The sequence below is a fragment of the Cololabis saira genome, chromosome 4, assembly GCF_033807715.1.
Source record: "Cololabis saira isolate AMF1-May2022 chromosome 4, fColSai1.1, whole genome shotgun sequence".
Classification (NCBI taxonomy): domain Eukaryota; kingdom Metazoa; phylum Chordata; class Actinopteri; order Beloniformes; family Belonidae; genus Cololabis; species Cololabis saira.
In genome coordinates, this window is record NC_084590.1 from 29,538,592 (window position 1) to 29,564,504 (window position 25,913).

Sequence of the window (25,913 nt, forward strand, 5' to 3'; positions counted from 1 at the left end):
GTGTAATTATACCACCGCCAAGCTAAAGAAGTTGCAGGTAGCATATAATGATGCGTTCAGGGTCCTCCTTAAGCTTCCAAGATGGACAAGTGCAAGCACTTTATTTGTTAATTGTTATGTCCCCACCTTCCATGCTCTGCTGAGGAATTTTATGTTTAAATTTATGTGTCAACTCCATGAGTCAGAAAATTGTCTAATAACTGCACTCGCTAACATCAAACGGAGTGATAAGGTACACATCTGGACTATGGAAACATTGGGACAGATTTGCATGTATTTTAATGTGTGACCTGTAATTTTAATGTATTTTTATGTATTTTATATGGAACCTTTTGAGTCTGTAATAAAAGTATTAATTCAATAATTTGTATAGTTATTTAGCAATCAGATTACAGATCAAAGTTAGAACAACAATTTTAAACCTTAGTTTATGAAAATATGTTTAACGTTGTAGTAGGAGTTGTAGTAAACGTTGCACATTACCGGTACATGAATACGTAGCAGTTAGATGGATTTGAGCAATATTTTTTTAACTTCTGAATAGTTTGATTTAGATTTAGTGGTCTGAACTAAATACTTGAATTACCCCAAATCTATCATAGACTGCAAACTATTAAAGAAGGAAATATCTAATTGCACAATGTGATTTGCCAGTTCAACTTTAACAAGTGAATAAAGACACAGAGACAGTTTCTTCCCCCAAGCTGTTGCTCTGATGAACTCTCAACACTCATAGAATCTCAGAGTAATCAATCACTGTGCAATAATAAAAATAATAATAACCTCAATCATTTAACAATGCACCTTTCATCAACCATGTATAACTCATACTGCTGCACGTTTCACTTTAAAAAAAAATTGTATATATGTAACAGTTTTTCTCAATCACTTTGGTACATTTTTCCAATCATTCTTGCAATTTGCAGAAGATCAAGTGCATTTCTCAAAACAGTTTGAACAAATAGCAAAACACTGTGGATCACCTGCAAAAGCCAGTCTCTTGCTCAAAATCCTTAGTCCATCCCTCAAAAGCAAGTTTTTGTGTCAATATACTTGTCAGTGCCATCAGAATGTTTAATCATTGTGTCATTGTGTACAGATAAGACAGTCAAATTCATTAGTCATGTTGGCAATTGAAGGCACTTTGAAGGGACATGTTGATGTAAAATGTGGTTTAGGTGTGATGACAAGTGTTGTACATTTGACCTCATATAATGTATACGTGTAAGATTGATTGGAAAAGACAAGATTCACATTTACAGAATGGCTTCTTCATTGGCAAACATTGACATTGCAGTCCGTAAAGAAAAAAAAAAGACAGCACTGCACATAACAAAGGTGAAATACAATACGTAAGTGTAAACATAGGTCAAAAATATAAACATAGGTCATACAGTAGGTAAACAAAAAAATATGAACAACTCCCCAAATTCTAATCTCAATCCTGATCTTCAGCTTCTTCCCGTTCCTGTCTGTTAGGCCACAAATTCTCATCCACGTCACACCTGATGTCCTCCCGTGCAAGGCAGCGTGGATAGTATCTTCTTGCATGCCTAATCCATGCTCTGCAGGAATCTGCAGTAATGTCTTGGCATGCTGCATCCATTGCAGCCAGAAGGGTCACTTGTGTGTGTGGCTCTCGGTCATACACCTTCCACCTCCAGGCTGAGAAAAATTCCTCAATGGGGTTGAGGAATGGGGAGTTTGGTGGTAAGAACTCCATCACCATTCTGTTATGGTTTGCGTACCACTGCCTTACTAGGTTTGACTTGTGGAAGCTTACATTGTCCCATATTATGGCATATTTGGGCTGGGCCATATTCTCGGCTGGGCCACCTAGGATATGATCCCTGTACAAAGTGTCTAGGAATGCTATTAGACGTTCAGAGTTGTATGGACCCATCAGTGGAATGTGTGTCAGCACACCGTTATCTGATATTGCGGCACACATAGTTATGTTGCCACCCCTTTGGCCTGGCACATCAATGGTGGCTCGATGTCCAATAAGGTTTCGACCCAGTCTTCTGCGCTTTGTCAGATTGAAGCCAGCCTCGTCCATGTAAATGAAGTGACAGGGTGGATCACTAGCTTCCAGTTCCATCATGCGCTAAATACAGAAGACAAAATGTTATTTTTGGAATTACTGCATTACATGCATTTTCAAAAGAAGTTAGATCAAACGTATATGACATATTGCATCTTCTTTTCTACAGCCATAGCATATGTGCAAATGCCACACTTACAGTAGTGTACATCTTTACATTACATTGCATTTGGCAGACACCTTTTACTGTAAACCCAAAGCGACTTACAAACGAGGACATATCTCTATATGGTTTTGGAATAAAAGTTGTACCTGGACAAAGTGGTAGCGCAGCTCCTTCACCCTCTCACCATTTCTTTCAAATGGGACAGTGTATAGCTGTTTCATGCGCATGTGTTGTTTTTTTAGCACTCTGTCAATGGTAGAGATACTGACTGTTTGGATGTTTGCAAATGTGTCATTGTCCTGCAAAATAGTAGTCTGTATCTCTCTCAGTGTAATGGCGTTGTTTTCAACAACAATGTTGCAGATAGCCATCTCCTGGTGTGGTGTGAAAATCCGCCCTCTACCACCCCTGTGTACTTGTTTTGCAGTCCTATGTGGGAAATAGAAATGTAAACCAAAACAAATTTGAGGAAGACACACATGGCATTGTATAGAGCATCAGTGGAATAGGCTACTGTAATTTTGTATGGGGCATTACTGTATTGACATGTAAATACAGTAAACTCCATGTAATTCAGCACATACTGTTAGATTACACACCTGTTTTCTCTGCGGAAAGTTTGAATAATTGAGGACACAGTTGTTCTGCCAACATTTGGCTGCACCCTTCTCCCCGCTTCAGCCATAGTCAGCCCATGATTCAAAACATGGTCTACAAGTGTTGCTCTGATTTCATCAGGAACACGCATGTGTCCGCCTCTTCTGCCTCTTCCTCTTCCTACTCCTCCACCACGCAGCCTCACCCCTCTTCCTCTCCTTCTTCTTGGCTGTTGTCCTTCCATTGTCAGACATTGTAACTTTCTATTGTGCTCTGGTTACCTATATACTCCCCAGTAGATTGTTCATGAGATGCTCCCTTGAGCTCATTCAGAAAACTGTTCATCATTGGTTGATCAACTCTTTTCATTAGAGAAAGTCTAGATTCACCTGGGAGGAATTTACCAATTTAGATCATATTTACAGACAAATGTCTTATGGAAATGTATATATGCTTGACATGTTATGATGGCTTGGTAAATCATTTTGCATGTGAAGACTTATATGATGAACTATAGCCTAAATGTTTTTGGGAAAGAGACTATTTGATAGATTCCTATAACAAAGCATTTTGATTAGCATGACAAAAGCAATTGATAATGTACGAAAAAACTGAGAATTGTACACAATCATTTGCATGGATGGACAAAAGCATTTGCAATTTGTTCAATGCAATGAGAAACTGCCTTTTTCATCTGCACAAATGGCATGATGATGTGAAAACTGAACAAGAACTTTTGAGAATTTCAATTCTGATGTGAGAAATGTACCAAACCAATTGAGAAAAACTGGAGCCATTTGTCTATTTACTACAGTGAGCGAAATAACCAGAGTCAAATTCCCTGTCTGGCATGTTCAAACTTGGCCAATAAATCTGATTCTGATTCTGATAAAGCAATTTATCTAAGCAATGTACTGGGTCAAAATATATATTTGCTGTGTTTACTCAACAGGTAGCACAGCTTTTATTGATGATATAAAGCAATGAATTTCCCAGGTATTCTGAAGCTTCCACCTTTACTATATTTTTACTCACTTTATACTGACTCTTCACAACATTTCCAGGTGAAATGTTATTGTTCATATTAGACTTTGCTTAGAGTGTTTTTCAACATTTCAAGCTTATGGAATGCTAGTTGTGTGTCCAGTATATCTGTAAGAATATAGCCTATATATGAAATGAATATTTTTATAATGCATATTTTATAGAATTACTTTTGAACGGTCTAGTTATACCCACGTATTAGGATCAATAAAATGTTAGCTTATTATATACAAAGAAAAATACAGGAGTTCACACAAAAAATGATGAAGATAATTCTTCCTTCATTCATTGGTTCATTCTAAAATTAACCTTTTTTGATTGATTGAAATCTTTATTTCCAACATGAAAAAAAACAAAAAAAAAAACAAAAAAAACAATTACACAAAACAGATAAACAGTCATTAAACAAAATCAAAGAGAAATTTTCATGTCCGAAAAGGAGTAGGAGGAAGTAAAAAACGTATTGGGTCCTACCCCTTGATTCTAGTTCAATTTTGCTTGAAAATAAAAATAAGAAAAATAAAACAGCAAGCTTTACTTTATCAAAAAATTATACCTATATATATATATATATATATATATATATATATATATATATATATATATATATATATATATATATATATATATATATATATATATATATATATATATATATATATATATACACACACACACACACACACACACATCTTATCTAAAACAATATAATAATTATTACATATACCATTTTATATACGTACATTATTGTTCCATACCCTCACTCCACTGTTTGAAATGCAACATTTTTTGCTTGTAGTTCTACATGACTGTTAATTGGTTCCCTTAATTCATCCGCTGTCTTTCCTGAAACATTTGCTGTATTTGACCAGCTATGTAGACATTTAAAAAAAAGTGCTTTATCACAGGCCAAAACAAGATTTTTCTCTGGCAATACAAACTTTATTTCAATTTTTTTCAACATTAATAATAAAACAAAAAACCCACCAGCAAAAATCAGGTTACCGGGACTTTTACCGGAAGGAAGGAATCAAGAAAACGTAAATAGCTGCAGCAGAGGGCTTTTATTTTGAAAAACAGGGAACCGGATATTTTCTACACGTCATTAGTCAAGATGGCGTCTCAGCAGCAGCAGCAGCCCGGCGGGCCGATGTCCCAGTCAGGATTACAACAAGCTGCTTCACTGCAACAACAGCAGCAGCAGCAAGACTTTGATCCAGTTCATAGGTTTAAAATGCTTATTCCACAGCTGAAGGAGAGTTTGCAGGTAATTGTGCCTGGTTGAACTAGCTACATCAAGCCACAATCAGAAACACCTGGCAACAATGATAAAAGTTAATTCACCAGCAAGACTGTACAGCAAGCTTCAATTAAATGTGTTTGATTTTCAGAACGTTATGAAGATTGCATCGCTGAATTTGGCCCATAATACATCCATTGATAACGGCATGTAAGTAGCGTGTTTGAAAGGGAACAGCTTTCCAGAAACTCCTGATGTTGATTTTTTTTTTTTTTTGATTTATTTTGTACATGTAAAAAAACAACAATTCAAGAGAAGATAAGAAAACAAAACAAAGAATTTCATACTTTAACACTTGATATCTTACTTTACCTGTGCAAAAAGGAGTAGGAAGAAGTGTAAACTTATTTAATCCTACCCCCATTCACTAATCATTTAACCTATACATACATACACATAGTTGAATATTTCTATATATTTGTACACACATGCCCATATAAATATACTTATTTACACTATACTGTCTCTATTAACTGCATCTGCTCTATATCTATGTATATATCTACTTACTCACATATTCTCTCTCACACACACATATATATATATATATATACACACACACACACACACACACACAGGTGTATATATACATACGCATACACCCATACATACCTGTGTATATGTGTGTGTGTATATGTGTATATATATATATATATATATATATATATATATATATATATATATATATATATACATACACACACACACACGTGCATACATATAATTAGCTGCCCATTTCTGAACATAAATATAAACAAAACTACCCATTCATCCAATAGTGTTATCTGCAGGCCCCTAAAAGCCTTTGATGTTCTCAAAGAGTTTCTGAGGTTTCACTGGATCTCTTGTTTTGCTTTTTTCATTAGTAAAAGTAGCGACACTTCTGTTCAGCGCTTCGACAAAAGTTTAGAGGAGTTTTATGCCCTCTGTGATCAACTGGAGCTGTGTTTGGTAAGACTGGAACATTTTCACAATAATCTCAGTTCTGATAGATAGAAGGGGATGGAGTCGTAAAAAGGCTAGAGCTTGATATAACCTCATTAGAAAGTCTGTAAGAAACCTTTGCCAGAAAAAAAATGTCTCATGTGAGTATTGTCCAGAAGTGGCATTGACAACTGTTTTTTTTTTTGTTTTAGTTTTTTTGGTAGTGTGTTAGGATGAGTTAGTTGTACACATTTTGGATGAAATGACATTATCATCAACATATACTATCTTCAAAGTGTGCATTATTTTTATTCTCATCAAGACCAATTCAAAACCCAGATTACATTTTGACAATGGAAAAATGCAACTATGACTGTACTTATACAGATTTTAGAACATGATTGCAGGAAGGTTGGAACAAAATAACACCTAAAACATTAAAGTGCTTGGTATTCTCAAAGCCAGAATATCAGCGGTGTTAAAAGCTTTACCGTCTCAGGTTTTAAGAAACTGTTGCCACCCTGAAGTAAGTTATACACCCAGTTGTAAAGGGAAAGACGTCTGACTCCCGAGTTGAATCTGTGAAGAATGGACAATACCATGTAAAAAAAATAAAAATCCAAACCCTTTATTATGTGATTATATATGATGAACATTTTATTTTAAATAAACCCATTTGAAAACTAAGTTTTCTTATAACACAGAACTGGCAAAGATATGTATGCAAGTACATAACAGTAACAAGTGACAAGTGTATTATTGTAAATTAAAACGAGTTAATATCTTTAACGTATAGTGACCCACTAAAGTAGATGTGGACCTTTTTAATCTGCCAGTGAACATTACTTAGGGCCCTTTATTATGCTGTACTGTAAATATATTATCTCCACTTAAAATGAACTGCATAACCTCACGTTTTACTTTTTCCTCTCTATGCAGCGTCTGGCGTATGAATGCCTCTCACAGAGTATTGACAGCGCCAAACATTCACCAAACCTGGTCCCAACAGCCACCAAACCAGACACGGTCCAGACAGAGTCCATGTCTTATGCTCAGTACCTTGCCATGATTAAATCTCAAATCTCCTGTGCCAAAGACATCCACAACGCTTTGCTGGAGTGTTCAAAGAAAATTGCAGGAAAGGTACAGCCACAAGGGATCATGTAGACTTGGACTATTCAGGCTTTTTTTTTTTTTTTTTTGTATCTCATGCTCTGATTTTTATGTTTGGACTCTCATGCTTAATTTCACAAAACCCTGTTCAACTGAGTTTTTTGTAAATGCACTTTGTCCTTTTTTTTAATAATGAAAAAATTAAAAAAGAAAAACACTTTAGTAGCGTATTTGTTCTGAATAATAAAACATTTCTACCAGCACAGCGGCCTTATTGTTATTCAAGGTGGAAAAAATGCCCATAAAACCCTTTTCTGCTTATTTAATATGAAACTGTAATCACAAAAGCAAAAATGCTTTGTTTTAGATACAGGTCTTCAAAAATGTTCAGCTATGCTGGTGAATCATTTGAATTAAAAAAAAAAAAAGGTCTTTTACCCTTGTTGAAAATGTAACATGATGCAGTAATGACAAAGTTATACAAAATACTGAAAGTGAGTATTCAGTAAAATGGCGTACATGTATTTAAAGACAAACTTGTTGAGATATTGTACATGTATAGGAATTGGGAGTGCAATGGGCCTGCAACTGTGTAACGTCTCGGACCAGTCTGAACTACTGACAAGTGCTTACAGCCAAAAATAAAACGCCAACCTGGGTCCACTGGACAGGAGATGTTCACCACAGGAGAGGCTGGCTATTTTGAACCTTGTTTAGTCATTTTTATAAAACAGCACCTACCTGTATATAGACACAAACGTCTTTCATCTTAAAAGGTCAAACCGATTAAAGAAAAAACAAGGATGCCAACAAACAGCCCATGCTGACACAGTTTACTTTTAATAGGTGTAAAAATATACAAGAATAAATCTTTATTCATTGAAAATTATCCATGTGTTGCTTAGAGTTTGTGCTCTGCGGCACAGAGTTCAGGTGAAAAAAAAAAAAAAGAGACTATAAAGTAATATAAAAAGGGATGGGTAAAAGCATTTCTTTTTACAAAGATTACAGCAGATAAAGTACAAAGAGCTAGAACATTAGGTAACAGACATAATTACAAATTGAAAATGTGGATATTATCTACGTGGATTTCACACGACTTGTAATTGTGTCATAAGTACATAATGATAAAGAGGATGAGAACCAGATTAACCTTCTGTGTGTTGAACTTGAGACAGTTAAATACTAATGTCGACATCCATTAATGCTATTAATGAGCCTTTTCTCGGCATCAGATTTATTTGAACATTTTAAACAAATCTTGCATCAATATCATTTTCAATCAATAATTTTCATTAAGAGAAAATAGGAACCCGAAACTACTCAAGGTAATTGTGTAGTGGTATAATAACATATTTCTAATTTTGTATGTTCTATAAATTTACATAAATTACAAAAACACAGTGAACTAGATTTTCCTCATCAGCACTCAAATTATAGTGGCTGAAGTATAAAACATTAACTTGTTATAGCTCTTTAGTTTTGTCCTTGTTTTATAGCATAAATGTGTTCATGCAGTTGGGCAAAATATATAAAACCTCATTTACAATCAGACTATTAGAAACTCAGGCCAAATGTCACTGTGGTGTATGTTTGAGTGGGGAGTTAGGGAGAGGCACCACGATGGCTGTGAGAGGCTTGAGAGACTTTAATGAAAACATAGACTGGTGCTTCTACTGTTTCGTCTTGGCTGAGCTTTCGGGTTTGTCTTTACCTCCGGTCTTGCTCTTTTGTTGGTCTCTGTGAGGAACACAAAACAGAAATTTTAACTATCACGAACCAGGATGACCCCACATTACAGAGCATACTGTACATGCCCATTTGTTTGTCATCTGATCCTGACGACATGCTGGCCTGTCCTCTGCGCTGCATGTGGTTTAAATGCCTACCTGGGGGAGTGTTCGGGACCCGTGAGGGCGGCTCGGTGAGCAGCTCGGGGTGGAGGTTCTCTCAGGCTAGACAGGGGGGCTGATGATTGAAACTTGGACACCTCCTGCTGCCACTCATCATCGAAAGACTGCGCTTCAGCTGCAGATAGAGGATCAAGTTCATGAAAGGGAGAATGACAGCGGCACTCAGATAACACTGTGATAGCACTGTTCAACTGGCTGGAAATATTTGACGTACATTCATCCATATTTTGAAAGTCCTGGCTTAACTCCTTCTGTCCCGTTTTCTTGTTGAATTTCTTCTCAACAAGACGCCCCTTGTCCTGGATGTAGTGACCAATACTCATCTTCTCCTCACCACTCTCAGAGTCTTTTACTGCTTGGCGGGTCTCCTTGATCTGAGAAAGACCATAATTGAACCATTTAGACAGGTTTTACACAGAAAGATGTATTTATTCTACAAAAAACCCAACTATATAAAGACATTAGGCCAGTCAGATCATAGATCTTTCCGACGATGAACGGTGATTAAATAAATACAGGAAACATCATAAATTGGTTGTATTTAGATGCTTTGAATCCAATCCCCATGGTAGAGCATTATTTACAGACATTAACTTTTAAGAGCTCACAACAATGAACTCTAACACTATGTAGTGACACATCTGTTGGGACACATACCCCTCCAGGGCCACGGCGAGTTGAAGAGCTTGCTTGGAAGACCTTTGGAGGCTCATTTCCAACTTTTGAATACGTCATTACTGATGAAGAGCTGAAAGAGTGAGCGTTCTCCTGGAACACACGTGAGAGTGTTCAGCAAACATGTTTCACACAGTACATCTGTCTCATAAAGTTCACAAAAGGATTGACTTGAAAAAACTCACAGAGTTTCTTTGCGTGTCATCCGTCCTGTTTCTCATGTTGGCCCTCATGTTGTCAAACATCCCAAAAGGGTTAGACATCATGTCCTGTACAAACATCAAAGGTAAACAAAAGTCAAAGCCAGAAGTTCTGGAAATCTGAGCTTTTATGCTCCCAAGTCACTTGTCATTATTGGCTCCAAGGCAACTCCATCACAAACATACGTGCAGAGTTGCTGTGTACCAAATTGTTTCTTAGATGTGAGCCATCAACCCCTATCCTGCATGCAGTTTAGATGAGGTATGACGATGCAAGAAAAAATGCAGGAAAGTGGGCCCCAAGAACCAGGGTTGATGACCACGGATGTAAGACAGTGACAATGGTATTTATATTTTATCATCACTTGGTGACATTTCTATAAAAACAGACATACTTTAGAAAGTAAAACATGTCTTTGAAGGTTTTTCTGCACCGACAATTAAAAGTTGGCAAACTAATTTCTATGCTGTTTCTTTTGTAAAAAAAAAAGAGGGCATTATGTTCTGTTGTGCATGAAAAAGAAGCTTTATGATCTGAATTGATACTATAAATATAAGATTTTAGTTGTTTGATGGAAAAAAAAATATGTACAGTGTATATATCAAAATGGGACCATCTTTCATTCATTTCAGTTCAGGAAAACGTAGCACTTCACCCCAACAAGTCGTGCAGGCTGGAGTAAGACATTGACACTCTGCATGCATTAATTTCCTTCGGAAGGGAACAATTATGACGATAACGCTGTTAAGGCTAATATATTAGAATTGGCAAACTTCTGAAAGAAATGCAAAATGTACTTCTATACTGATCACAGCCTTTCTCTGAATGCAACACTTAAGAAAGAGGGGATTGTGTCTCTACTTCTTTGGGGGTTTTGAGAGTTACAAACTTAGAGCATGCACTTAGCATAGATCCAAAAGAAAGTGTAACCAAACAGTAGACTCAACTGACCGTATTGCCAAAAGTGCCAAAGGGCAACAATGACCGGCTCATATCCTGAGGATTCAAACACAATCAGTTTAGTAACATAGCACGGTATGGTACCTAAATATCTGCATAAGTTGCACCCACATTTTGAAGACTTCATGAGAGCCCACCAAATTACATCAACAATGTTTTCAACATATTTGCAGAGGCTTTAAATATTCATATATGCTTAAAAGTTTAGGAAGCACCACCAGTGCTAAACAACCAGGTGAAATAACACTAATATAAACTTATACTGATATGTATAAACACAAAGATCACATTTACTTTATAAATGTTTCTTAAAGTCACTGCCAAGGAGCTGTTTTGTTGCCTTTCACCAGTTACTAAATCATTGACACAGCCGCAGGCAGCTATCCACATGGCCTTGATTCAGCATTGCCGTACAAGGCAAGGCACCTTCTTGAGTTGCAGCCACCAAGAAATGAGCAGTGAATGCAGAGGGAGCAGCTTGAGGACCCGCAGTCAGGCCTCGTGTTTCCCCAGCCAAGAGCACAGGTGTTTGTGACCCTGTGGCCCCAGATAAGCATCTCAACTGCCATCACTATGTGTGCCAGGGCATTTTCTGGGAGTGTGATGCGCAGGGTGATTGTGTGTGGTCAATCCGGTGTTGAATGACTTGTGTTCCATGTGTAATTGGGCTGCATGGTCAGAGATTAGTGAGGGTTTAACACTGAAACTGAGCTTCATTCTAGGAAGACTAAAGTGGGCATGGCGGACCAGTCAGGACAGGGATCCAGCGGGGGCAAAAAAGTCCAAGGCTGCTCTCTCAGCGCTTTTCAAAGGTCAAGCTGATGTGAAATGCTCCTGACCACAGTGGCATCTATGAACTAATAAATACCAGTTACATATTTACACAGATTATATTTAGACTAAACTTGAGCAGAGGAGCAATTGAAGGTGCAAAATAAAGAATACAGACTCACTAGTGTTACACATTATTTTAGGCTGTCTAGAGTATTGAAAATTGATATGTTATTTTTTTTGTATCTTGCTGAGTCTGATACTGAACAGAGGGTGGTGTACCCCTGGAGTCAGACTGATGCACCATATAGCACCTCCACTAAACAAACCAAAGCATTACAAAAAGAACCCGGAACACCATGTAAAACACAGATAAAAACAGAAAAAACACTTAAACCCTATATATAAGTGATATAACCATTGCATGTAGTTATGGCGATTTCTCCAGACTGTCTTAACATTAAGTTTTCTACTCCTTTGATGGCCCTGTCCCAAATGTTATAATCTTTTTTTCAAATTATTGCATACTCTTGATATAAATAGTACATGGGATCACTGCTTATTTGGACACTGGGTTTTTCTGTTTTTCAACAGCACTTTGTAAACAAGTGTTCCAATGAATGAGGGCTATGAAAGGTAACATGACCCAGGTAGTGGATACTAAGACAGAGAAATGTGAGTACACAGCAGCAGCCGTGGAAGGTACGCAGAACCCACTGGGAATCTCATGCTAAGTAAGCTAATACAAGTACAACCTTCCCAGTGGTTGAGTGTGGGTGCATACCTATATGCGTGTGCATGCCAGTGCATCAATGCTGCGAACTGCCACCATGTGTTATTGTGGCTGTGAATATGTTTTAATATTGTGTGTGTGTGTGTGTGTTTCTGGATGCACTTTGGTGTGCACATTTGGGTCTGTGATATTGGAGAACAGCTTGAGAGCGAGCTGTCTGTCATCTAGCTGCTAATGCACCAGCGATGCCAAGTTCTGCGAAACAGATGGACGAAAAGAACGACAATGAGAAAACAGAGTGCCCATGACATATGAGAATAGAGGACATGCCGTTATAAAGCCAACAACACAACAACATGATCATATGGCTGGTATCTTGTTTATTGTTCCTGACGATCATCAAAGCACTGCAGGAATGAGGAGGCTGCGGGATTTTTAGGACTTTTTAAGTCTCCGAATCACAAAGATCTCACATTTGTGTCCTCCTACCCAAATTTTTGTGTACATATGAAGAAAAATGAAAGAAAAAGAACAAGAGTATCCTTTACATGGTTTACATTACCAGCAGATTGAAATACAGTCTTTCCAGACTCTTCAGTGAAGCTATTTTGGTCAGTAAGTGACGAAGCCAAACAAAGTATGAAACATAAAAAAAAAAAAGACTTCTAATATTAGATTAAACAATTTACTCAGATGGATCTTTCGTGGTGGAGCTCCATTTCATTCATTGTCAATGAGATGATTACTTAAGTATTCTGAGCCCATGTGCTGTGAATGGTACGATGCTACTAAAGAGAAAACAGATTGTTGGTGATTGAGGCCACACTTCTAATGTAAGTCATTATCAAGGATAAATATCTAGGCTCTCACGAGGGACTTGGATTAAAGCAGGTGGCTGTGACTTAGTTTGATGTAGAAGGGATAAGTTGGCAAATAGAGGGGGAGATTTGGGAGAGGCTCATGGGTGTTATGGAGTAGGGGATCAAAAGAATGCACCTACCAACCTACCTGTCTTTTCATTAGAAGCCAGTAAAATCAGCATCAAAATAAGCTCTAAACATCATACTTTGACCAGCCAAATTGTTTGCATAGCATATTTGGTAAGTTAATATGACATTGAAGGTCAGTGAGAATCACTTCAAAAGAACATGTTATTTTCAGCTCGTCTCAACGGAGCAAAGCAGAAATCTCAGGGGGGCAATTGCTTTGAGTGTCAAAAAAGTCTTTGCAAGAAAGTAGTGTGTTAGTGGAACAATGCACTATAAATAGGTCTTGTGAGGGCTAGATATAACTGTCCAGAGAGGCCAAGGGGGTTGCCCTTCCACAAAACCAGAGACTCACATGGCCCCATATCTCTGCAAGTGGTGTTCCAGTTACACTGCTGCTGGCCAGCTTCCAGTATAACCTTAGTAAGAGAGGTTGATTCTTCAAAAACACTAATCCTCAGAGGCTATAAGAGCATTAGAGTATCATTCATACCTCAATGTATGAATCAATGAGACCTAAAGGAGGAGCGGTAGCCTCGTGTTTACAGAGGTGTCAAGTCCCCGGGTTGACAACCGAGGTGAACCACTGTGGGCCCCTGAGCAAGGCCTTTAACCCCCTGACTGTTCCCCGGGCGCTGGGAAAATGGCAGCCCACTGCTCCTTGTGTAACGAGTGATGGGTTAAAAGCAGAGGACTAATTTTGGTGTGTTTTGTGAGATATATACTGACAAATAAAGAGTATTATTATTATAATTCATTGATAATCTATGAACATGTGGATATTATGATACACTACTAGTTGCCACACAAGTCAAACTTGTAAAAGGAGTGGTTTTTGAAACACATGCTCTCACCCTGTGCTCGTTTCTCAGTGCAAGGGGTGAATTAAGATGGTCCGCCACATCACGGCCTCGGTTTCTCCCATCTGTTATGCTGGGCATTAAAGGAGCGCCCATGGGCTCAGAAAAGCTACGCATCATCTGGCGCATATGCTCCCTGTGAGCACGAAAATGATCCCTGTTGGACAGGAGGAGGAAGGAAAGATAAACTGCATCTCAACAATAATACAGATTGAAAAAGAAACAGGAGAGAAAGTGCACTTATATCTATTTTTTAAGAATGACTCATATCTTCTCTGACCGCTTGGAGCTCATCAGAAATAAATTCTTCAATGAACTCACCCTACTGAAATAAGAACTATCCTTAAAATAATATGAGCTACCCTTAACACTCGACTTAGAAGATGGGTCAAGTGTGGTAACACTGAGCGTAGGGACATGTCAAAGCCACCAGATCACACTTTCAGAGTGGACACTTATTCAGAGATGACTTCCTCTTTAGTGTACTGGAACTTCTTTCACACATTTTTAGCTTCAAACGGAGACACCTATAGGCCCTGCAAAAGGGCAGGGATGGACAAGTTGATGTCCTGCTTCATTAGGTAACAGTGTCATGTGTTTGGAGTTTACCTTTAAATGGTGGATTAACAGTTACATTTCAACATGCTATACAGTTCTTGTTCAATTGGTTACAAATATGACTAACCAAACACCCAATGTAAGCTACAACCTCTGAATCATAGCACATAAATATTCTAAACGTAGCCAAATCACCTTTTGGAGCAGCTGACGTTTAATGAAAGGGGATTTTTATTTGTAGTATATCAATAACAACACTTTTCAGAGTTGCATGGCGCATTCAGTGGCCTATCTGGGATTAGTTTGTCTACTCTTTATAAATCCCAATAGTGGCTTAGTCCCCGTTTAAAGTTCTGAGCTGCGATAATTGCGGCATCTGTCCACTTAAACACAAGCCAGAATATTCTAACAGCAGCACTGTAAAAAGCTCAATTAATTAATTTGGCTACTCACGAGAAGAATGGATCTTCTTCAAAGTCTCTGTTCATACTATTGAACATTTCCAGGGATTTTGGAGCTGTAAATTTAAAAGTAGAGCCTCGAGTAGTAAGTCCGTGATCGCCACTCGCGTTACCTGCTTCACCGCTCAACGGAGAAGTTGGCAAGCAATGAAAACGGCAACCAAAGTCACTGTGACACCACTCACGTGACGCGAATGCGGCTCCCTCATTGGCTGATCATGCGGCGGCGTTTGAGCAGGTCCCATGTGCTGCATGTTGTGGGTGGCTGCCATGGCAACGGCACTCGAGAAAAATCTTATTAAACGCAAATTTCCTTATCTAACCTGAATATGTAGTTACAGATTACAAGTGCTGCTTATCAGACTCATCCGTACTGGGTCATTATAGGTTATATGCTGCCGGTTTTATTTATTTACAACTGGAAAAAAAAAAAGCTAAACTAAACATAATGGTTGGTTTAAGAAAGAAACTGAACGAGAGGCTCTGAATCATTTGACTGTTTAGTTTCGAAAATGGATCTTTCCTTTAGAAGCTGCCAAGTATAAATACATTTTGGTAATCCGCTTGACAAATGCAAAGACGTTCTCATTTCACTCCAAGCAAGTAGTCACACAGCACAGCTTAAAGTGCATTTGCTCACTCACTTGTGCCTACTTAATTATTATTTCATTACAACAGTAACTATTTGGAGAGTATGAAGGAGACACACCATGTCCCTGACTCAGTATAGATTTACCATCTGGCAGTTCCACAAATAGACCTATTAGTTCACTTGCTGTCATGAATCTACTTAAACAGGAACACAACACTGAAAAAACATTAATCTCTTAGCAATATCTATACATATGAGTGCAACGACTGAAGATAATATTTTTCACCATGTAACAGAGTCAAATCTTAAATGTAGAAAATAGTAAATACTGAACTATATGTCATCTTAACTTTACAAATGCCGAGTCAGATGCTTTTGTTAAAGAGAGAAATATTGTTTCTATTTTGTCGACGGCTATGACACCACAATATTTTTTTTCAAAGAATGGCCACAACTGCCTTTATTCACTGAATAAACTTACAAAGACAATATGTTTCAAATCTTACATGAACATAGAAGATTTCCCTTCATTCCAAATAAATGAAGCCAAATAATGCATATTCATTCATTCATTTTAATAAAAATAAGCACATACAACCAAACCCTTGTCCTCGCAAATTAGTATAACAGCTGAGAGAATTAGTAGAAATGAGATATGCTGTGATGTCCAAACAGGATATTGCAGCGAGTGAGACAACAAAAATGAATGAGGTAAAAACTGAAAAGCGTTCTGGGAACAGATAGATCTGAGGTTCTGTGTCTTCTGGTCTTCAAGTAACAGGACTTCCCATCAGCCTCTCCTGTCGCAGGGAGACCAGTCTGTTTAGCCACAACTCCTCAGCCTTCTCCTTGTCCAGGAACAACTGCAGGACAGGGTAGAGAGGAAATGTCAGTAAGCATAAAGACAGACACATAAGGACAAAGACTCTAGATGGCCATTCAGCCTCGAGACCAGTATGACTTTATTTTGTTCCAGTGAACTGGGACGATCATTAATACGGTTATTTATAGACAGAACCATGTCCAGTAGGCTACAATGACCCTGAGATGCAAGACAACACCAGACAGAACATAACATAACATAACAAAGTGTGCTTTTTAGAGTTTGATGAATCATTATGTTTTATTGTTATGCATTTGATTTTGTTATAATTTTGTAAAATGTTGACCTTTTTGAAATACTGTTATTTAGCAAAAGATGGTGTATCTTCTGCAACAGTGCACAGTTTTCTGATAAGTTTTATCTTTTAAATGTGGATGCATTTTCCAACTCACAGCCACCAGACTATGTATTATAAAAGCTGGATATTTTGTATGTGCTCACTGCGCTGCAGAGCGGAGCGATTCAGGAGATCCTTTGTCCCTGTTTAACTCCTCCTGAACTCAGTCACACACACACTCACCTCTGCCACAACTGGACTATATTTTAGTTTGCACTTTATATGCTATTTTCTAACCTTATATTTCATGTTTATTTTAATATTAATGTGCTTTTATTGTCTGAGTGGAAGTGTGGTTGTTTTTTATGTTATGTTTTGATGAGCTGCTGGACAGTTGAATTTCCCTTCGGGATGGATGAATGAATAAAGTTCTTTCTTTCTTTCTTTCTTTCTTTCTTTCTTTCTTTCTTTCTTTCTTTCTTTCTTTCTTTCTTTCTTTCTTTCTTTCTTTCTTTCTTTCTTTCTTTCTTTCTTTCTTTCTTTCTTTCTTTCTTTCTTTCTTTCTTTCTTTCTTTCTTTCTTTCTTTCTTTCTTTCTTTCTTTCTTTCTTTCTGAACATAGACAATCCAAATCTTACAAATCAGATCTGTGCCTATTTGGTTTTATGAAACATCCTCTTGTCTGGTCTTGTCTGGTATCAATAGCAGACTGATCCAGACACACGTGCAGTCAGTGCACTCAGCTGCTGTGGTTACAATACAACCATGTTCATGCTATGTATGTGCCATGAAAAAGAAAGACTTCGTCCAATTCTGAGAAATTGATTTGGTCAAGTTACTGATTAAAATACCTGTATATCAGTGGCGGCTGGTGATAAAAATTTTTGGGGGGACGCACTGGCGAGTGGGGATTACAACACAACTATAAACTCTACTTGTTATTATTCTTATTTGTATATTATTATTTGTTATATTATATTAATATAATATATTATAATATATATTATATTATATAATAATATAATATATTAGGGGCACGGTGGCGCAGCAGGTAGTGCAGCCGTCTCACAGCAAGAAGGTCCTGGGTTAGATTCCCGCCGGGGACGCTGTGGGCGCTGAAGTGCGTGTTAGTTCCCCCATGTTCCCTTGGGTAGCTAATGGGAGCTACCCTCACAAAAACATGCACACAGTCCTGGGCTATACATGCCCCCTCTGGCCAGCCGGGGCGCCAGATGGGGTGAGGAGGATCCGGCCGGAATAACGTGATCCTTCCATGCGTTACGTCCGGCCGGAGAAACCCCACCCTGTCTGGTGAAAAGATGCGGCCTGCTCACTCCTCAGTTAAGGAGGAGACCTGAGCTCAGTGCAGGGCCCTCCCGGGGTTGGTAGAGGATGGCAATGCCCAGGACTGTTAGGTAGGAGCACTGCGGTGATAAAAACCGGGATAAAAATATAAAAAAAAATATATATTATATATTATTTGTATGTTAAATTATTATTTTGTAATGAAACAACCAAATTTAGTTTTTCTGCTGTCATTGTCTCCTGTCTTGTCGTTGTGACTCCGTTTGTAGTGAGTGACAGATGCAGTCCCGCGTCTACACTGTCAGCGGTGTGACTTTGATTGACAGCTCATGAATCAATCAGATTGAATGAAGAATGACAGAAAACACGCTGATTGGCCACGGGCGCAGTGAGCTGCGCCCGGAGATGAATCTTTGAGTAACCAATTAGAGACCAGCATGAAGTCACATGGAAGAAAAGATTAAGAACATACAATACACACTCATTTGGCCGGCGCCCGTCGCCATTGAAACCTATGTATTTCGGTCTGCACAAAAAACAACTCTGAATAAACCCAGTATGGGATGGGAAGGCTTGAAAAATTAAAAGTCAGACACATTTTATGAGTGCACAGATGTGATAATTACTTTTTATTACGTAATTTATGTGTACTGTGTCTATATTTTTTCCTGTAATTTTAATGGGGGCGGCGCCCTAGTGCCCCCTATTGACAAGCCGCCACTGCTGTATATGCTACTGGCCATAGCAAGTGTAGCCTCAGTGATATAGCTGCTCCATCCTGCCTTACAAACCTTTAACATCCCACATCATATTGCTGTCACCATGACTATGCTCCAACACTATAATAAAGGGTGTTTTTCACACATGTTATTGGTTCAGACATCTCAGTTCCAAATGCCCATGAAAAACTTCACAACATAACTCATCTAATCCAGTGAGCCCCCTACTAGAAAAGGCCTGCGCATCGACTTTTATTCTACGTAGTACATCAGCAGCAGTGATTGTATTGATTGTAAAGGGGCTATAAAACTACTGCTGCAAGTGTCTGATGAATGAAGGCATCTGTTTATTAGGAAGTAACATAACGGCTGAGAAGCAAAGAACTGAGATGGCAAGGAAAAGTGGCAGGTTATTTCTATACTCACTGCGTGGGTTTGTGTGACGATGAGAGATAACGTTGACATGCTGGCGGTGTGTACTTACTGTATATCTATGTGATGATATGTCTATTATTATGCAGATGGTAGAGCGACCCCCGAGTGTGTCAATTCTTCATTCCCAAACCGTGCTGCTTAGAGCGGCACTGCATGTTATCTGTGTGTAAGATTCAACACCAGTGAGTTCTTGTCTGTCGCCCCTGCGCTGGTGTCATGGTGCTAATGAGGCTGTGTGTGTGGGATGACAGTATCTGAGCTGGGCTAATGGGACTCATCTGTTCTAATGGGAAGCGGAGCTGGAGCTGAAGCTGGGGCCAGAGCCCGCCTGGGGCATATTGCTCCCATATATCAGCCTGTCTGATGGTGCGTGTCTGTGTATTGGGATGGGGGGCATTGTGTGTGTGTATGTAAGCGGGTTATCTGCATACATCAGGGCATAACTTAGTTTTCCCAGAGGAGATAGATGACTGTGAAGCCCCAGGGACTGTTATTGGAGTTTAAAGTTTTTTCTTCTCGTTTTTCAAGCCTGGCTTGGAGTCAGAGGAGGAGGTGATGTTGAAAGGCCGTAAACTGCTATACTGCAGTGCCTTGTACGGTTTGATGGACCTGATCAAAATATGTAGGAATAGTGTAAATAGAGCTGGAGCAATGGTAGCCTTTTTAAGAGAAAAAAGTTTACCAAGTTCGTCCATCAATCCGTAAACTCAAGCATCACACTAATAAAAACAGGTCACTAAATAAAACGAGAAGAAGTAAGATCATCCTCTAGCTGTCCACGATGATTAGAAACACCCAGTGGCTCAAAGGCTGTTAAAAGAAGTCTGGAAGACGAGGCTCTGTGACGGCTGGAAGTGATATAAAACCAAGTGATGAAAATGGATTTGATTGGTAAAAACTTACACTGGGATGAGCAAGAATGTCACTGTCATTGTAGACTATAGAAGTGGGAAGGGCGATGGCATAAGAGGATTCCTCCGTCTCCTGCTTCACCTCGACTGGCTCCTTCTGTGTTCAAGGAAAAACACAAAACTGTCAAAGACTATGAATATACTTTTTTTTTCTTTTAGACTTTTGCATATTACCTTCAAAAACTATACAACTGTTCACTGATATACATAACAAAAAGTATGCAATCTTTGTGTTGAATTGTGACAGAAGTAAATTGACTATTTGCAGTATGATTTTTGTCCAACAGATGGCAGAGAAAGACTAGCCTATACAGCAGACGAGTGGAAAACACTACTGATGGACCTCAGCCTGCATCATGAATGGAATTGACTCATCGATCTATGAATGTAACAAAGCAGTGAAATTATGAATAGAAAATTTCGTTAGACATTTTTAGGGCCCGAGCACTTACAGTGCGAAGGCCCTATTGTATCTGTAGGAATTTTTCTTTCGTCGTCGTTATTATTCTTCTTTCTTCTGACGAAAGGAAGGCCTTTTTGCCCCCCTAAACGTGCCCCAAAAGTCACCAAATTTTGCACGCAAGCCAGGCCTGGCAAAAAATTTGATATTTCATGGTTTGCATTAATGGGCGTGGCAAAATGGCTCAACAGCGCCCCCTAGAAAACTTTGTGCCTCAAGCCCCACGATACGGTTTGACGTACATGCACAAAAATCGGTACACACCTGTATCATGTCGCAACTTAAAGAAAAGTCTCTTGGCGCCATGGCCGAAACCGAACAGGAAGTCGGCCATTTTGAACATTTTGAATTAATCGTCGTCATTTTGGCGAAATTTATGCCATTTTTCAGCCGCTTCAGAGCCCGAACCGTAACATGCACCCAGGTGTGTTATACATCAAAATGTGCGTCTCCATCCTGTGACGACGCACATTACTTTTCTCTTTCAAAAGCGTTACCGTGGCGATGCTAGACGCCAAAAAGTGCGCCCACCCTTCATCTGATTGGTCCATATTTGATAGTTCCCCAAAAGTCACCTAATTTTGCACGCAAGCCAGGCCTGGTGATAAATTTGATATTTCATGGTTTGCATTAATGGGCGTGGCAAGGTGGCTCAACAGCGCCCCCTAGAATACTTTTCTCTGCCATAACTTTTGAACGGGTTGTGATAAAGACATGTGGGTGGTGTCATCGGACTCGGTATTGAGTACTTGATCTTCATTGGTGCAAATTAGCCCCGCCCCTTATTGTGATTGGTCGATATTTCATAGTTCCTATTTTCGGCCATAACTTTTGAATGGTTTGACATAAAGAGTTGTGGGTGGTGTCATCGGACATGGTTTTGAGTCCTTGACCTTAATTGGTGCAAATTGCACGAGCGAGGGCCCGTTCATCGCTGCTTGCAGCTTACATTTTTTTTAATTATTTTAGGTGAAACTAAGTGTATTACTTAATTTTATTCTGGTGATTACTGAGGCTAGAACCTGTCAATATTGAAGTATCCAAGCACAGTTTTGTGCGTAGGACATTTAAACATTTACCTGCAATTAAGTCAAGGGATTTTTTTTCCCACAAGGCTTTAAAGAAGGACAAGGAGTCACTGTCCCCCTCATTTTACCATCTTTAGAAGCCAACCTGACAGGAGGAAAGATGTAAGCCTCTTTCTGACATGAACTGCTTTCAGTTCATCAGACCCAACATGTTCAATGTGTGTCACAGCTGAACGGCTTTGTGCTTTTCTGTGCAGAGTGTGTCCTCAGGTAAAGTAAGAGATTATATTGTCTCCCAGGTGAACTATAGTGCGACCAAACCTCACAAGTAGCCGGATTACAGTTTGCAAAAAGACACCAAGATAAAGACCTTAACTTCTGGAAACATGTCCTGCGGTCTGATGAAAATAAAGTGGAGCTGTTTCCATATAATGACCAACGTTACATTTGAAAGAAAAAAGGGGAAGCTTGTAGACCTGAGAACACCATACCAACTGTGAAGCACATAGGTGGCAGCATCGTGCTGTGGGGCTGTTTTTCTCCAGCAGGAACTGGGGCTCTTCATAAAATAGACGGCATAATGAAGAAAGAACTTTACATGATAATATTAAGGTAACATCTCAAGACATCAGCAAGGAAGCTAAAACTTGGGCACAAATGGGTCTTCCAAAAAGACTGACCATAAGCATGCGGCCAAAATAGTAAAAAAGTGTCTTGAGGACAACAAAGTCAATGTCATGGAGTACCCATCACAAAGCCCTGATCTGAATCCCATCGAAAATTTGTGGGCAGATTTGATCTGAAAGGCAACCAACCATGCAGATCTCCCCTAGAGCAGTGATGTTTCGGGGCTGTCGCTGGGCAACACGGACTTTCAACTCCCTCCAAAGATTTTCTATGGGGTTGAGATCTGGAGACTGGCTAGGCCACTCCAGGACCTTGAAATGTTTCTTACGAAGCCACTCCTTCGTTGCCCGGGTGGGGTGTTTGGGATCATTGTCATGCTGAAAGACCAAGCCACATTTCATCTTCAATGCCCTTGCTGATGGAAGGAGGTTTTCACTCAAAATCTCACCATACATGGCCCCATTAATTCTTTCCCTTACACGAATCAGTCGTCCTGGTCCCTTTGCAGAAAAACATCCCTAAGGCACAATGTTTCCACCCCCAGGCTTCACAGTAGGTATGGTATTCTTTGGATGCAACTCAGCTTTCTTTCTCCTCCAAACACGACAGGTGTCTTTTATACTGATAAGCGGCTAAAACAGGTGCCATTAATACAGGTAACGAGTGGAGGACAGAGGAGCCTCTTAACGAGGAAGTTACAGGTCTGTGAAAGCCAGAAATGTTGCTTGTTTGTAGGTGACTGTGAGGAACCAGAGCGGCCTCCCCACGTACAAGGGGACAAGGCAAAACTGGACCTGGGGGATGAGGTGTAAAAAAAACCTTGCAGAGCGTAGAATGCCAAAAAAATAAGGCTTTTTATTTTATGTAAAAAAAAAAACACATACAGGCGGAGGGCAAAATCAGTATTCTAAAAAAAAGGCTCAATGGGGCATAGCCTCTCAACAAGCTTCCTCCATTCAGCAGACCCCTCTTCTGGTATACAGCTGCTGTTTATAAACCCAGGCAGGGTGGAGAGGTTGATTGGACACAGGTGTGCCACAATCAGCAGAACCAGGCACACCTGTGTGCTGCTCCCCCGCAGACCACGCCCAATCCTCCACTCTGCCACACACATTAAAAAAAAGTCCAGTGATGGTGAGAAGGGGAGGGGTTGCTCAATTTCTCACATTGACCAAATACTTATTTTACCGAGGAATTTACCAATTGATTCGGTAAAAATCCTACAATGTGATTTTCCTGGATTATTTCCACCCATTCTGTCTCTCATAGTTGAAGTGTACCTATGATGAAAATTACAGGCCTCTCTCATCTTTTTAAGTGGGAAAATGTATACTGTGCAGAAAACACTCTTAAATGGATCATTACGATGATATGGGATGTCGTGAGAAACCTGTAGCTCTATGAGGACTTTAGTGATGCTTGCACTGTGTCCATATCCACTTTTTTTCCATACACATCTGAATAAAGTTGAGAGGAACATTAACAGAAAAGTGACCAATGTCTCTGACTGATGAAGTCATTCATTTTATACATCTTGTGTATATTTCTGGAAATATCACTTCAAGTTATATTAAGCCTCATATTCAAATGGGTGGCCTGTTTTTGTTCTTGCATTTGATAAAAGAATAAATACCAAAATGAGCACTGTGCCAAAACCATTCATGTTGCAAACACTCTTAATACCAGCCCCAGAGCAAATGTTTACCCAGTTGGAGAAATCTCTTTAAAATTCACTTGGCAGGACTCAAAAAGTGAGCAGGATATGAAACACACTGACTAATATCGATGGTGATGTGCCAAACATCAGGCAGTAAAGACTGGTCATTACATTTCTGAGGAACAATATGCTGAATATACATTTTTGGTGAATGCAGCGGGGTTAAAAGGAAAGAAAAGGAGGATGTTTTCATTTATTCTATTGAAAATGCCTTACACATTTAAGAATGTTTCACCGTGCTCTCAGGAAACTGAGAAACCCTTGTAGTTGCTACTTTATAATAATTTACTGTTGAAATACACATGCAAGTTGTAGGGAAACAATGACGAGACAGAAAAAATGGAAAAGGCAAGAAAATTAAAATAGAAAGGAGTGAAAACAAGTCCATTGTTTGCAATGCTGCTCTGAATGTTAATGTGTTAAACCAAGGAACACATTAATATTTGCTGGGTGGAGTCTGTATGTGTACAGGTGCACAACAAAATGAGGTTCTTAATTTTGCAAATAATAGTCACTGCATCTCTGGAGTAACATATGATTAATGATTAATAATTTAGAACAATGCCCAAATGATTTAAAATCTCGTTGAATAAGGACTCTGATACATTTTATACGTTTTTATTTGTATTTAATTGGAAATCTATTTTCCTTAAAAATGTTCATACAATTCTGAGAATTCAGAAATGAATATATAAAACACAAACAGTAAAACCGTATCCCCCTTTCTGCATAATGTAAAGTATTTTTTCTCATGTATAAGCAAATTTATAGTTCATCTTCATCCTTATTTGAGTAAGACATTTATACCCTTAATAGTAACCTGATAAATTTGATGTTCACTTTTATATCGGATTGTGGTGTGAATCTACCAGATATTTGATTCTGTGAAAACTTTGGGCACAGTGTTTGAGAACTGCAGGACTCTCTGTAGTCTGTCCTCATCAGGGCAAACTGGCTCCTCTAAGCACAAACTTCCGCCACATAGGTCTTGACCTTTGTCAATATGTCCCAGAAGTCTGTGGAGGTTTGCTGTCACATGTTGTCGCTCCATTTAAAAAAATAAAATAAAAATCCTCCCCCCAAAAGCAGCCATGAGCTCCAACAAATCTAATTCCTTCTCCTTCCGAGACAGGAACATCTCAATAATTACCCCAGTGTTTTGTCTGCATCTGTACATCCAGAGAGGTGGGGGAGAAAGAGGAAGACAGAAGATGCCTGCTGCTTGCTGTGGCTTTTGTGCGGCAGGCTGCCGCTTTGGAGGCAGCAAATAGTGGAGTGTCAGATGAAACCGTCTCAGGTTGGAACAAACGGCGCTGAATGGGAATGTTTGATTTGGTCTGGGCTGTCTCTGGACAGACGGCACAGCATTGCAGGGGGAGGTGGGGGTGGGGGGGGGGAATTCAATAAGAGACAGAGTGAAAAGCTAGAGAGTGAGGGTTTGATAGAGAAAGAGAGACAGAAAGCACCTTTATGTCATCCCGGGATGATTTGAAAGCCTGAGGAACAAAAGAATCACTCTCGATGGCCTCGATGTCCTTTATCCTTCGCACTTGCTCCTCCAGAGAAGTTCCCTCTGAAACACACATTACACAGAGCAAAGCCATGAACAAAAGCGCACACACATATCCAGGAACAGACACACATGTCCACAGTC

General features: G+C 39.1%; 3 protein-coding genes across 4 annotated transcripts in view; 1 reads left to right on the top strand and 2 right to left on the bottom strand.

Annotated features, from left to right (window-relative positions):
* The first annotated feature begins 4,965 nt into the window (after positions 1-4,965).
* med29 (mediator complex subunit 29) lies at positions 4,966-7,410 on the top strand. Its single transcript, XM_061720328.1, has 4 exons — positions 4,966-5,118; positions 5,243-5,301; positions 6,018-6,102; positions 7,015-7,410. Exons 1-4 carry the CDS (start codon positions 4,966-4,968, stop codon positions 7,240-7,242), a joined length of 525 nt encoding a protein of 174 aa, XP_061576312.1. The 3' UTR covers positions 7,243-7,410.
* A 596-nt stretch (positions 7,411-8,006) lies between these two features.
* Positions 8,007-15,460, bottom strand: mlf1 (myeloid leukemia factor 1). Its single transcript, XM_061719360.1, has 8 exons — positions 15,299-15,460; positions 14,282-14,444; positions 10,929-10,973; positions 9,962-10,045; positions 9,759-9,869; positions 9,316-9,475; positions 9,078-9,216; positions 8,007-8,928 (listed from the first exon to the last, which is right to left on the bottom strand). The coding sequence occupies exons 1-8, from the start codon at positions 15,343-15,345 to the stop codon at positions 8,862-8,864; spliced, it is 816 nt and encodes a 271-aa protein (XP_061575344.1). The 5' UTR covers positions 15,346-15,460; the 3' UTR covers positions 8,007-8,861.
* Positions 15,461-16,007: 547 nt separating this feature from the next.
* The window catches only part of rsrc1 (arginine/serine-rich coiled-coil 1), a 147,306-nt gene continuing 137,400 nt past the window's right edge, over positions 16,008-25,913 (bottom strand). Inside the window, exons 8-10 of one of the 2 annotated variants that reach the window (XM_061720331.1) lie at positions 25,726-25,832; positions 20,420-20,524; positions 16,008-16,761 (exon numbers count right to left, since the gene is read on the bottom strand). In XM_061720331.1, coding sequence (XP_061576315.1) covers positions 16,669-16,761; positions 20,420-20,524; positions 25,726-25,832 — 305 coding nt within the window. In that variant the 3' untranslated portion in view covers positions 16,008-16,668. The remainder of the gene's footprint in view (positions 16,762-20,419; positions 20,525-25,725; positions 25,833-25,913) is intronic. The other variant, XM_061720329.1, reaches the window with a different exon arrangement.

Bases quoted from the DNA above. Each gene is read 5' to 3' on its own strand.
- med29 (XM_061720328.1), top strand. From the start codon at position 4,966: ATGGCGTCTCAGCAGCAGCAGCAGCCCGGCGGGCCGATGTCCCAGTCA. The intron at 5,119-5,242 runs GTAATTGTGCCT...TTTGATTTTCAG, and splicing joins AGCTGAAGGAGAGTTTGCAG to AACGTTATGAAGATTGCATC. The intron at 6,103-7,014 runs GTAAGACTGGAA...CTCTCTATGCAG, and splicing joins ATCAACTGGAGCTGTGTTTG to CGTCTGGCGTATGAATGCCT.
- mlf1 (XM_061719360.1), bottom strand. From the start codon at position 15,345: ATGTTCAATAGTATGAACAGAGACTTTGAAGAAGATCCATTCTTCTC. The intron at 10,974-14,281 runs GTGAGAGCATGT...TTGAATCCTCAG, and splicing joins CACTGAGAAACGAGCACAGG to GATATGAGCCGGTCATTGTT. The intron at 9,476-9,758 runs GTATGTGTCCCA...GGTCTTTCTCAG, and splicing joins CTCGCCGTGGCCCTGGAGGG to ATCAAGGAGACCCGCCAAGC.